The 12783-nt window shown below is 49.0% G+C and overlaps 1 protein-coding gene across 1 annotated transcript in view; it reads right to left on the reverse strand.

Annotated features, from left to right (window-relative positions):
* Positions 1 to 5863: 5863 nt before the first annotated feature.
* KLRG2 (killer cell lectin like receptor G2) overlaps positions 5864 to 12783 on the reverse strand; it is a 31753-nt gene continuing 24833 nt past the window's right edge. The window contains exons 4-5 of the mRNA XM_031013234.3: positions 7975 to 8078; positions 5864 to 7606 (exon numbers count right to left, since the gene is read on the reverse strand). Coding sequence (XP_030869094.1) covers positions 7486 to 7606; positions 7975 to 8078 — 225 coding nt within the window. The 3' untranslated portion in view covers positions 5864 to 7485. The remainder of the gene's footprint in view (positions 7607 to 7974; positions 8079 to 12783) is intronic.

Genomic DNA, 12783 nt, shown 5'->3' on the forward strand with positions numbered 1-12783 from the left:
TGTTGCTACAAACTTAGAGGCTCAAAACAACGCAAAATTTGTACCTTTCCACTGGGGAGGCCAGAAGTCTGCAGTCTCACTGAGCCAAAATCAGGGTGTCAGCAGAGCCACGTTCCCCCTTGGAGGCTTGAGGGGAGAATCCATTCTTTGCATTTTCCAGGGTTTTTTTTTTTTTTTTTTTTTTTTTTTTTTTTTAAGAGAGAGTCTCCCTCTGTCGCCCAGGCTGGAGTGCAGTAGCTCAGTCTCGGCTCACTACAACTTCTTCCTCCTGGGTAGAGAATCAAGTGATTCTCGTGCCTCAGCCTCCTGAGTGGCAGGGATTACAGGTGACTGCCACTGTCCCCAGCTAATTTTTTGTATTACGGAGTTTTGCCACGTCAGCCAGGCTGGTCTCGAATTCCTGACCTCAAGTGATCCGCCCTCCTCGGCCTCCCAAAATGCTGGGATTACAGGCGTGAGCCACCGCGCCCAGCCTCTTTTTCAGCTTCTGGAATCTTCCTGCAGTCCATAGCTCCTGGTCCCCTCCTCCTTCAAAGCCAGAATGCAGCATCTTTGACTCCTCCCTCCTCCTCCGACCATCGGCTTCTGACACCCAACCTCCTCCTCCGACATCGGCTTCCGACATCCAACCTCCTTCTCCGACATCGGCTTCCGACATCCAACCTCCTCCTCCGACATCGGCTTCCGACATCCAACCTCCTCCTCCTTCACCCCCTGACCTGCCTGCCTCCCTCTTATAAGGACGCTTGTGATTACGTTGGGTACACCTGGGTAACCCAGGCTCATCTCATCTGAAGATCCTTAATTTAATCACAGTAATCCTAGGAAAAAAGGATTTTTTAAAGCAAAAATTAATTAATTTAAAAAGAAAACTGCCTTTGGTCAGTGACAGCCTCTTCGGGTTGGTCCTCAGCTCTTTTGACAGGACCTGCTAGACTCTGAGCACTTCCTTGCCTTCCCTGCCAAACACATCAGTGGTGTTTACTCCAGAGCTTAGATAACAGAAAGTCCTTATTCTTTTAATGAAGTCAGCATAACGTTAAAACCCAATAAAATAGCATTCGAAAGAGATAGTTTCAGATCAAATACATTTTAAATAGTCATGTGTCACTTAACAACAGGGAAATGTCTGAGAAATTTGTTGTTAGGCGATTTTATCATTGTGCAAACATCATTTAATTACACAAACCTATAGGTTAGAGCCTCCTACCGACCTGGGCCATATGGTATGGCCTATTACTCCTAAGCCACAAACCTGTACAGCATGTTACTTGTGCAAGTTCATCATATGACTTGGGTCATTCTTTTTTTTTTTTTTTTGAGACAGAGTCTCGCTCTGTCACCCAGGCTGGAGTGCAGTGGTATGATCTCAGCTCACTGCAGCTTTCACCACCTGGGTTTCAGCCATTCTCGTGCCTCAGCCTCCCAAGTAGCTGGGATTACAGGCACCCACCACCACACACTGCTAATTTTTGTATTTTTAGTAGAGACCGGGGGTTTCACCATGTTGGCCAGGCTGGTCTTGAACTCCTGACCTCAAGTGATCTGCCCACCTCGGCCTCCCAAAGTGCTGGGACTACAGGTGTGAGCCACCGCACCCAGCCTTTTGAATTGGGCCATTCTTGTCAGACCCAGTTAAAACAGTTGAGAAGCTAGGGGGAAAAAGCACTTAGGGCACATAACACAGCTCCAAGAATGTAATTCTCTGCAAGCCTGGCTGCTGAAGCTGCCTGCTGCCACCTGAAACCAGTTTTATCTAATGGCTTCTGAAACAACCTGCTGCAGCTCTAAATCTAGTTTTACCTACTGAAGCCACTTACCAATCAGAGCATGCCAGCTCCCCAACACTCTACGAGTGCTAATGGACTTCCTGGAAAAACAATGCATAACATTTCTCCTTTCTTTTCTTGTCAGACAGACAGGTCTGGCTCTGTCACTCAGGCTGGAGTGCAGGTGTACAATCATGGCTCACTGCAGCCTCAACCTCCTAGGCTCAAAGGATCCTCCATCTTCAGCCTCCCAAGCAGCTGGGACTACAGGCTGGGGGCCACCACGCCCAGCTTATTTTTTATTTTTTTGTAGAGATGGGGTCTCACCATGTTGTCCAGGCTGGTCTCAAACTCCTGGGCTCAAGCGATCCTCCTGCCTCTGCCTCCTAAAGTCCTGTGATTACAGGTGTGAGCCACCACACCTGGCCAACATTTCTCCTTTTTATAAAACCTCCTCTTTGTTCTTTGGACACATTGAAGACCAGTCAGTCTGTTTGTATGCCTGAAGTTGCAATTCTGGTATCCCAAATAACATGAGAACTTTAGAGATTTGTCTCTATATTTTAATTTTGACTCCAATATACTGCACTGAATACTGTTGGCAACTGTAACACAATGGTAAGTATTTGTGTATCTAAACATAGAAAAAGTACAGTAAAAATATGGTGTAAAAGATAAATAGGCTGGGCGCAGTGGCTCATGCCTGTAATCCCAGCAACTCGAGGCTGAGGCAGGAGGATTGCTTGAACCTGGAAGGCGGAGGTTGCAGTGAGCCAAGATTGCGCCACTGCACTCCAGCCTGGGTGACAGAGCAAGACTCCTTCTCAAAAAATAATAATAATAAATAAAATAAAAAGTTTTTTAAAAGATAAATAGTGCTTGCTTCAGCAGCACATATACTAAAATTGCAACAATACAGAGATTAGCATGGCTGCTGTTTAAAAATTAAATTTAAAAAAATTGGACGGGCACAGTGGCTCATACCTGTAATACCAGCGCTTTGGGAGGCTGAGGCGGGTGGATCATGAGGTCAGGAGTTCAAGACCAGCCTGGTCAAGATGGTGAAACCCCGTCTCTACTAAAAATACAAAAATTATCCAGGTGTGGTGGCGAGCACCTGTAATCCCAGCTACTCGGGAGGCTGAGGCAGAGAATTGCTTGAACCTGGAAGGTGGAGGTTGCAGTGAGCCAAGATCGCACCACTGCATTCCAGCCTGGGTGACAGAGGGACACTCCGTCTCAAAAAAAAAAAAAAAAATTGTTGGGCGTGGTGGTTTACGTCTGTAATCCCAGCACCTTGGGAGGCAGAGGTGGGTGGATCACCTAAGATCAGGAGTTCAAGACCAGCCTGGCCAACATGGTGAAACCCTGTCTCTACTAAAAATACAAAAATTAGCCCAGCTTGGTGGCGGGCACCTATAATCCCAGCTACTCGGAGACTGAGGCAGGTGAATCACTGGAACCTGGGAGGTGGAGGTTGCAGTGAGCAGAGATTGTGCCACTGCACTCCAGCCTGGGTGACAGAGTGAGGCTCTGCTTCAAAAAATTAAAAATGGTACTCTTGTATGGGGCACTTATAGGACTGGAAGTTGTTCTGGGTGAGTGGGGAGTGACCGTGAAGGTTTAGGACATTACACTATTGGAGACTTTATAAACACTGCACACTTAGGCTACACTAATTTATGAAAAGTCATTTTCTTTCAATAATCTTAGCTTACTGTAACTTCATAAATTTTTTTAACTTTTTGACATTTTTGTAATAACACTTAGCTTAAAACACAAATATTATACACCTGTACAAAAATATTTTCTTCCTCTATATCCTTATTCTTTTTTTTTTTTTTTTTTTTGAGACGGAATCTCCCTCTGTCACCCAGGCTTGAGTGCAGTGGCACGATCTTGGCTCACTGCAAGCTCCACCTGCCAGGTTCACGCCGTTCTCCTGCCTCAGCCTCCCGAGTAGCTGGGACTACAGGCGCCTGCCACCATGCTTGGCTAATTTTTTTTTGTATTTTTAGTAGAGACAGGGTTTCATCCTGTTAGCCAGGATGGTCTCGATCTCCTGACCTTGTGATCCGCCCGCCTCGGCCTCCCAAAGTGCTGGGATTACAGGCGTGAGCCACTGTGCCCGGCCTATATCCTTATTCTTTAAGCTTTTTTCTATTAACAATTTTTTTTGTTTATTTTTGTTTTTGAAACGGAGTCTCACTCTGTCACCCAGGGTGGAGTGCAGTGGTGTAATCTTGCCTCACTGCAACCTCTGCCTCCCGGGTTCAAGCGATTCTCCTGCCTCGGCCTCCCGAGTAGCTGGGATTACAGGCACCCACCACCACGCCTGGCTAATGTTTGTTTTTGTTTTTTGTTTTTTTGAGACGGAGTCTTGCTCTGTCGCCCAGGCTGGAGTGCAGTGGCGCGATCTCAGCTCACTGCAAGCTCTGCCTCCTGGGTTCACGCCATTCTCCTGTCTCAGCCTCCCGAGTAGCTGGGACTACAGGCGCCTGCCACCACGCCCGGCTAATTTTTTGTATTTTCAGTAAAGACGGGGTTTCACCGTGTTAGCCAGGCTGGTCTCGAACTCTTGACCTTGTGATCTGCCCACCTTGGCCTCCCAAAGTGCTGGGATTACAGGGGTGAGCCACTGCGCCTGGCCATTAACAATTATCTTGATGAATTCAGAAGTCCCACAGGGACTTACAAAGCCATTTTTAAATTGATATTTCAGACACAATCAGTTTTATTTTTATTATTTTATTATTATTTATTACTATTATTTTTATTATTAGTTTTTTAGTTATACCTTCTGGGATGGGAGACAGTTTTAAAAGTTAACAATTGTCTTGGATGTTGCTGTTTTTAACTCAGTAAGTACTTCTGTTCTGCCAGTGCTGCCCTGAGCACTGGAACTGGGAGAGCAGGTAGCAAGCTAGCACTGGACACAGCATAAACAGAGACATATTTCTCTTCCCCTTCAAACTGGCTGGCCCTGTAACCAATAAAATGTGGCCCATGTGACACTGGGTGACTTCTGAGGCTAGCCCTCCAGAGATCTAGCTTATGTGGTCCTTTATTTGGGAATGCTCCTTCTCGTAATCCATCTGCCATGCTATGAGGAAGCCCAAGCAGCCATATGGAGAGCCGCAGGTGCAGGAGAACTAAGGCCCCAGCTAGGAGCCCGCACCGCATTGCTGGCTGAGTAAGTCAGGCCATTTTGGACTTTCCAGCCATTCCAGGGCTCCATCCAATACCATCTAAAGCAGAACTGCCCGGTCAATCCATAGAATGAAGGGGGAAAAACAGTTGTCTGGGACAAATAGTTGTTGCTAAGTTTGGGGACAATTTGTTATAAAGCAGGCCGTGCACCGTGGCTCACGCCTGTAACCCCAGCACTTTGGGAGGCCGAGGCAGGCGGATCACCTGAGGTCAGGAGTTCGAGACCAGCCTGGCCAACATAGTGAAACCCCATCTCAACTAAAAATACAAAAATTAGCTGAGCATGCTGGTAGATGCCTATAGTCCCAGCTACTCAGGAGGCTGAGGCAGGAGAATCATTTGAACCCAGGAGGTGGAGGTTGTGGTGAGCTGAGACAGTGACACTGCGCTCCAGCCTGGCGACAGAGCAAGACTTGGCCTCAAAAAAAAATTTTTTTTTGTTATAAAGCAACAGATAACCGAGGGAGTGGATTATCACAAGTGTGAAACAACTTGGTACCTCCTTTCTCCCTCACTCCACCTGATGGCTTCCCACTCTGCTGCCACTAATACCTTTCTAGATTCCTCTACTGCGTGCTGGGATGGAAAGAGTGCGGCCTTTGGAGTCAGACAGCAAGTGGGTTTCATTCTAGACCTTCCACTTTCTAGCTGGGTAACACTGAGTACAACACTTCCCTTCTCTAAAAGGTACTGAGGAGGCTAGATAAGGTTCTGTATACTCATAACCTACAGATGTGTCATTTCTCCAGGCACAGATCCTGGGAACACATGGCAGGGGATGGGGGCGGTAACATACACAGCTTCCTGCCCACATAGGATGTATTTTGATTGGCGCCTGCCCCACGCGAGCCACCCATTTCACATCCAGCCAGGGAATTTTCATGTCCTTTTTTTTTTTTTTTTTGAGACAGAGTCTTGCACTGTCATCCGGGCTGCAGTGCAGTGGCACAATCTTGGCTCACTGCAACTTCCGCCTCCTGGGTTCAAGAAATTCTCCTGCCCCAGCCTCCCGAGTAGCTAGAATTACAGGCACCCACCACCACGCCCAGCTAATTTTTTGTGTTTTTAGTAGAGACAGGGTTTCACCATGTTGGCCAGGCTGGCAGGCTGGTCTCGAACTCCTGACCTTGTGATTCGCCCACCTCGGCCTCCCAAAATGCTGGGATTACAGGCATGAGCCACCGTGCCCAGCCTCCATTTCCCTTTTTGTTATTACTTTCAGGAGTGTGAGAAGGGAGGGATAGCATTAGGAGAAATTTGTAATGTAGATGACAAGTTGATGGGTGCAGCAAACCACCATGGCATGTGTATACCTATGTAACAAACCTGCACGTTCTGCACATGTACCCCAGAACTTAAAGTATAATAATACTAATGAAAAATAGAGTGTGAGAAATTTCTCCCATCTAGGACTCTCCATCCCATTCTCCCAGACAGCCCATTACTGGTTCAAATGCACCAATAAGGATTTCTGTTTGGGAGGGATCTGGGTGCATGGTCTGACTTTAGAGGGAAGGCTGGCTTGCAGGGGCCAGTTGAGTGCGTGCTCAGCACCAAGCCAACACGCAGGCCCAGGCTCCTGCTGTTTGGAGGTCTAGCTGGACTCAAGGGACTACACAACTCTGTCAGCCACATCCTCCAGCCTGAAGGTCTTCACTGCACCCCAGCATGGAGACATCTTCAGGTTGGTCGTCTCTGCAGCTGTGGGTAGAAGAGCTGCCTGGAACCTGCCCGCATTTCTCTGATTTCCTTTCTCACTCAGACTCCTCAGCTTCCACCTACCAAGCTGGGGTGCTCTCCTGGCTTCTCCTGCCAGGTGGCCCTGTCCTCTCTGCCTTGTCTCACCCTTGGGCATCAGCGTGCCAGGGGCTGGCCAGCCCACATGCGGGATCTCCACCCAGAACCTTCCTGTCTGCCAACCCTTTGCCAACTCTCAGGGTGGGGAAGGAAAACCTTGCTCTCCCCTCCTTCCAGGGCTGACCGCTCCTTTTCCTTGGTTAATTTTCCACAGAGGCTGCCGGTAGGCTGCGTCCGATGTACACCCAGCTGCCTGAAATAGAATTCACAGCAATGACGTTATCCCTGCCAAGTCCCACTGCCACTGAACAACGGCAGACTCATTTCCATGAGCCGGAATGAGAACCCAGATTGGAATCCGCTGTGGTTGTTAACCCTGTCTTTTTCCTCTAGGGGGAAATTGTCATTTTAATGAAACCAAGGCACAGAAATGCTAAACAACCATCCCAATGTCATCGAACCGATCATCCACAGAAGCTGGAGACTAATATTGGCACTCAGGCCCGAGGCCATAGAAAATCTCCTTTCCCTCGGATGCATCTTCCTGGGTTGAAGTCCAGCTCCTAGGCTCGCTCATGTGGCCCCCTTGAGCAGAGCAGGGAGACCTGGATAACTGGGTCCAGGAAGAGGCTGCCCAAGCTCTCAACTGGCCTCCCCTGTAGGGGGTGCTGCATCTGCCTGGCAGGCTGAGGACCAGGCAGAGCCCAGATCACTGGGTCCCCTTGGCACAGACCCAGGGTCTTGGAGTGCTGCAGTTTGCAGCCACCAGCGTGCCTTCCTCCAGGGCCCCACAGTTGATATCCAGATTGTCCTCGCCGTCCTCAGGGAGTCTGGGGAAGGGTGGGAGGGGAAAGAGGAGAGGTGTTTAGGGTGCCGGGGCCTTGCTTCCCAGCCAGACCCTCCAGCCTGTGTGCCTGTCACCTCTACCGGCCTGGGCACTGAATGAATCCCCAAACCTCCCTGGGCAGCTGACCCTGCATCTGTAAAATGGGGGTGACAACCCTGCTTGGGTGAACGTGCTGGGAACCCAAATAAAGAGTGAAGCGACAGGGTCTAATCAGGCACCAGGCCGCGAGCATGGGCGTGGGTTGCTTTCCAAGTGGCATTCCAGGCTAGGGGAGCAGCAAGGAGGTGGAGCCTGGGGAGAAATGGAGGATCCAGAACAGCAGAGGAGGGAGAAAAGCCCGTGGTCACTCACAGCTGGGGCGGGAGGGGGGCCTCGTCGATCCAGTGCCAGCCCTGGGGGCCTCGCCAGGCCCCCACCCAGGAGTGCCTGGAGACTGGGTATCTGCCCAGGAAGTCCTGAGGGAGAAAAGTAAGCTGGTCACTCCCCTGGACACTGGCGTGGCTTACCTGGGGCGTACGCATTCCCTTGGGCTTCCACAGGATCCCAGCTGGCCAATCCAGAAGGATCCGCTCAAGCCAGCGCTTGCAGAACAAAACAACCTTGAAAGCTGGATTGGATGCCTGCTGGGTGCCAGGTTCTGTGCTCAGGGCTGGGGGCCAAAATGAGGGTGACCCCGTCTCAGCCAAAGGGATGTGAACGCCAAACACCACTAAGCGATGCTCAGTGGGCATTGAGTGGGCAAAGAAACAAGGAAGCTCAGAAAGCGAGGGAGGTGGTCAGGCACGGTGGCTCATGCCTGTAATCCCAGCACATTGGGAGGCCGAGGCTGGCAGATTACCCGAGGCCAGGAGTTCGAGACCAGCCTGTCCAACACAGTGAAACCCCGTTTCTATTAAAAAAAAAAAAAATTAGCTGGGCATGGTGGCGGGCGCCTGTAATCCCAGCTACTTGGGAGGCTGAAACAGGAGAATTGCGTGAGCCCAGGAGACAGAGGTTGCAGTAAGCCGAGATTGCGCCGCTGCATTCCAGCCTGGGCTGACAAGAGGGAAACTCTATCTCAAAATAATAATAATAATAATAATAATAGTAATAATACATGCAGATGTGCAGGAACAACAAAAACCAAAGTAAGTATGCTGGAGAGGTCCTAGAGGAGAATTTTTTCTTTTAAATATTTGCCCTCAATGTCACACTATTTTTAACAATGAATTAAAGCAAAAAAGACAATGTTTTAAAGTATATATTTAAGATTTTTTTTTTTTTTTTTGAGATGGAGCCTTGCTCTGTCACCCAGGCTGGAGTGCAGTGGCACAATCCTGGCTCACTGCAGCCTCTGCCTCTCAGGTTCAACCGATTCTCCCGCCTCAGCCTCCTGAGAAGCTGGAACTACAGGCATGCACCACCACACCCAGGTAATTTTCGTATTTTTAGTAGGGAAGGGTTTCGCCATGTTGGCCTAGGCTGGTCTTGAGCTCCTGGCCTCAAGTGATCTGTCCATTTTAGCCTCCCAAAGTGTAGAATTAGTGGTGCGAGCCACTGTACCCGGCCAAGATTTTTTTTTTTTTTTTTGAGACAGAGTCTCGCTCTGTTGCCCAGGCTGGAGTGCAGTGGCACGATCTCGGCTCACTGCAAGCTCCGTCTCCTGGGTTCATGCCATTCTCCTGCCTCAGCCTCCCGAGCAGCTGGGACTACAGGCGCCCGCCACCATGCCTGGCTAATTTTTTGTATTTTTAGTAGAGATGGGGTTTCACCGTGTTAGCCAAGATGGTCTCGATCTCCTGACCTCGTGATCCGCCTGCCTCGGCCTCTCAAAGTGCTGGGATTACAGGCGTGAGCCACCGCGCCCGGCCACGATTTTTTAACTTGGAAAAAAAAGTTTAAATCTTTTAAGTCCCAGGGTGGGGACGTGGTGGAGGGGGCAGTGATGCCGGCACAGCCCGCATCAGCTTGTTCTTTCTGAAATGTCGTTTGGTGCTATGTGACAAGAGCAGCACCACCACTCCTGCTCAAATGGGTGATTTCACTGAGAAATAAATCCAAGAATATAAAGGGAAAAAAATGAACTTATCTAAAGATAACACGGTGCTATTTGTGAAGAAAAACTGGAAACTCCCCAAACGCTCAGCAATCGAGAAATAACAAGGTAAATTATAGGATGTCAACATGATGGAAAATTATAGTGCTATTAAAAATGACAAGTGTATAGAAAATGTCCTTATGCAGGAAAATGTAAATATGAAATCATGCCATGTAAAAAAAAAAAAGACTACACTAGCAAGTACATATCACTCACAACAATGTCAAGAAGCACATATTCACACTGAGGCAGGTTAGGAGCAGAGCAGTATAAATGAATTTCGCATATGCTCAGTTCTTCTTCCCTAAGAAAATGGTTTAAGTCAACAAAGACAAGCCCTGGGAATTAGAGTGATGATTGTCCTGTTGCTGCCACCTCATCCATCCTTCAGAACTGACCTAAAGGTTGCTTTTTTAACGGACACTGGGCTGACCCTCTCCAAGGTGAAATAGGTGCTCCTCCCTCCCCTTGGTTTCCACAACTTTCACAGAATAGAGCTGTCTCTTTTTTATTTTTATAATTTTTATTTTTGAGACGGAATCTTGCTCAGCCACCTAGGCTGGAGTGCAGTGGCACAATCTCGGCTTACTGCAACCACCGTCTCCCGGGTTCAAGGAATTCTCCTGTCTCAGCCTCCCAAGTAGCTGGGATTACAGGCACCTGCCATGACGCCCAATTTAGTAGAGATGGGGTTTCACCATGTTGGCCAGGCTGGTCTTGAACTCCTGACCTCAGATGATTCACCCACCTCGGCCTCCCAAAGTGCTAGGATTACAGGCATAAGCCACCGCACCCAGCCTCTCTTTTTTATTTTTTAAGAGACAGGATCTCACTACGTTGTCCAGGCTGGCCTTGAACCTCTGGGCTCAAGCGATGCTCCCACCTCAGCCTCCGAAGTAGCTGGGACTGCTGGTGCGTGCCACCACTCATGTGCTGCCTTCTAATGGCTTGCCTCCTTGTCACTTTCCTGTATTAGTTGGTGAACCTGGTGCGGGCCAGGAGCTTGTCTTACTCAACATCACACTATGATAACCCAGCGCACAGTAGGTCAGCTCAGTGAAACTGCCTCCCCGTGCTCACTGCCAAAAATCAGCAAGAGCCACAGTGAGACCAGGCACCAGGCCACTGTGTATCCCAGGAGTGTCACGGAAAACCCATCTTCTGTCCCTCAAGGTTAGCACCAGTCAGTTAACAGCCCAGAGAGAAGTCAGGGGCAACTTCCCAGGCCGAAGGTTGCTAATCTTACCCTTCTTGAATCCTAAAGACCAGAGTGCATAGGAAAATGGAGAATGGTGAGTGGACGGAACAGAGAAAGTACACTGGGCAGCTGTTCCTTGGCTGGTGCTTCGGGGACACACTGGGGCCCAGGGTGGGGCTGGGCAGGGAAACTTGGAGAGGATGGGAGGGCCCCAGGCTGCTCTGAGGTGTGAGTCAGAGGGCTGAGCGGCCCAACACCGTCTTCCTGGGAGCACTCAGCTGCCTGTTTGGGAAGGCACACCAGGGCTCAGTGCCTCTTCCAGGGCTGAGATAGAGCCAGGCTACCCCATATGCAAATTCTGGCTCCATGACTTGTGAGCCACATGACCTTAGACAAGTTACCCAACCTTTCAGAGCCGCTGTGTGGTCGTCTGTAAAACAAGACGCTTGTGATGAGGCTTGAGATACTAACATATAAAGCCAGGGCCACCTAGTACACACTCATCCCATGTCCTCTCGCGTCTGACGTGTGGTGGGCAAAGCCTGTGACCTGCCTTCTACACACATGAGCCCCTTTGATGCTTACAGCAACCTCAAGAGGACCCTGTCCTTCTGTCAGAGCCCCAAGCCATCTGCCTCTCTCTCCCTTCCCCTCTGGGCCTCCTGGTGACAGGAGCTGAAGGCCTCCCCCGAGGCCCAGCCCCGCCTAGACCCACCCACTCCATTCCATTCTTCTTTTCCTCGCATTTGAGACTCCTGATCTCATTGTTAGCAAAAATGGTGGTGTAGGGAAGGCATTGTTCAGAGTTATAAATAAACTCCGGGAACTACTAAGTAATTTATGGCTAAAAGGACTGCTCTGTGCAAAAGATCCTGAGGCCTCCTTAAACTGCGGATTCTCCAACTTTTCCACTAATATGGGGAGAGGGAATGTGATCCTGAGCAGAATGGACTGAAAATCTCATATTTTACATCTTAAAATTATAGAAAATTATTTCCTATGCCTTCATACATTTCTTTTTTAAAAATTGTGATAAAAAATTCACGGCCAGGCATGGCTGCTCACAGCTGTGGTCTTAGAACTGTGGGAAGCTGAGGAGGGCAGATCACTCAAGCTCAGGAGTTTGAGACCAGCCTGGGTAACACAGTGAGACCCTGTCTCTACAAAAAATACAAATATTAACCAGGTGTGGTGGCACGCTCCTGTACTCCCAGCTACTCAGGAGGCTGAGGCCGAAGGATGGCTTGACCCCGGGAGGTCGAGGCTGCAGTGAGCCATGATTGCACCACTGCACTCCAGCCTGGGTGAGAGAGCAAGAGATCCTGTCTCAAAAAAAAAAAAAAAAAAAAAAAAAAGAAAGAAAGAAAAAGTTTAATGACAAGATTTACCATTTTAACCATGATAAGTGTACAGTTCAAGGGCATGAAGTATATCCACATTGTTGTAAAACCATCATCACCATCCATCTCCTGAACTTTTTCACCTCCCCAAACTGAAGCTGTCCTCATTAAACAACTCCCCATCCCCCGCTGCCCTGGCAACCGCCATTCTACTCTCTATCTTCATCCATGTCTGTTTTAATATTAAAATGTTTCAAATTACTTTTCTTAATCCTAGGATGTAAATGTATTCATGGTTTAATCTTTTTGAAATTAGGATTGGGCTCAAGTTCAGTGTGTGCTGTTAAGGTAGCTTCCTCCCTCCTCCACTCTGCAAAGCAAAGCTGTTATTAAACTAATGGTGAGCACTTACAACTTCCTACTTTTCCCTAATCCTGAGCAAAACAGGCTTCTGGGAAGATGAGCCACGTCTATCCTGTACCTCTGGGCACCCTGGCCCTGGTGCGTTCCTGGGGTTTGTGCGCGCTGCTTCTGCGTGTGTGTCC

This window comes from Gorilla gorilla, chromosome 6, assembly GCF_029281585.2.
Source record: "Gorilla gorilla gorilla isolate KB3781 chromosome 6, NHGRI_mGorGor1-v2.1_pri, whole genome shotgun sequence".
NCBI classification, from domain to species: Eukaryota; Metazoa; Chordata; class Mammalia; order Primates; family Hominidae; genus Gorilla; species Gorilla gorilla.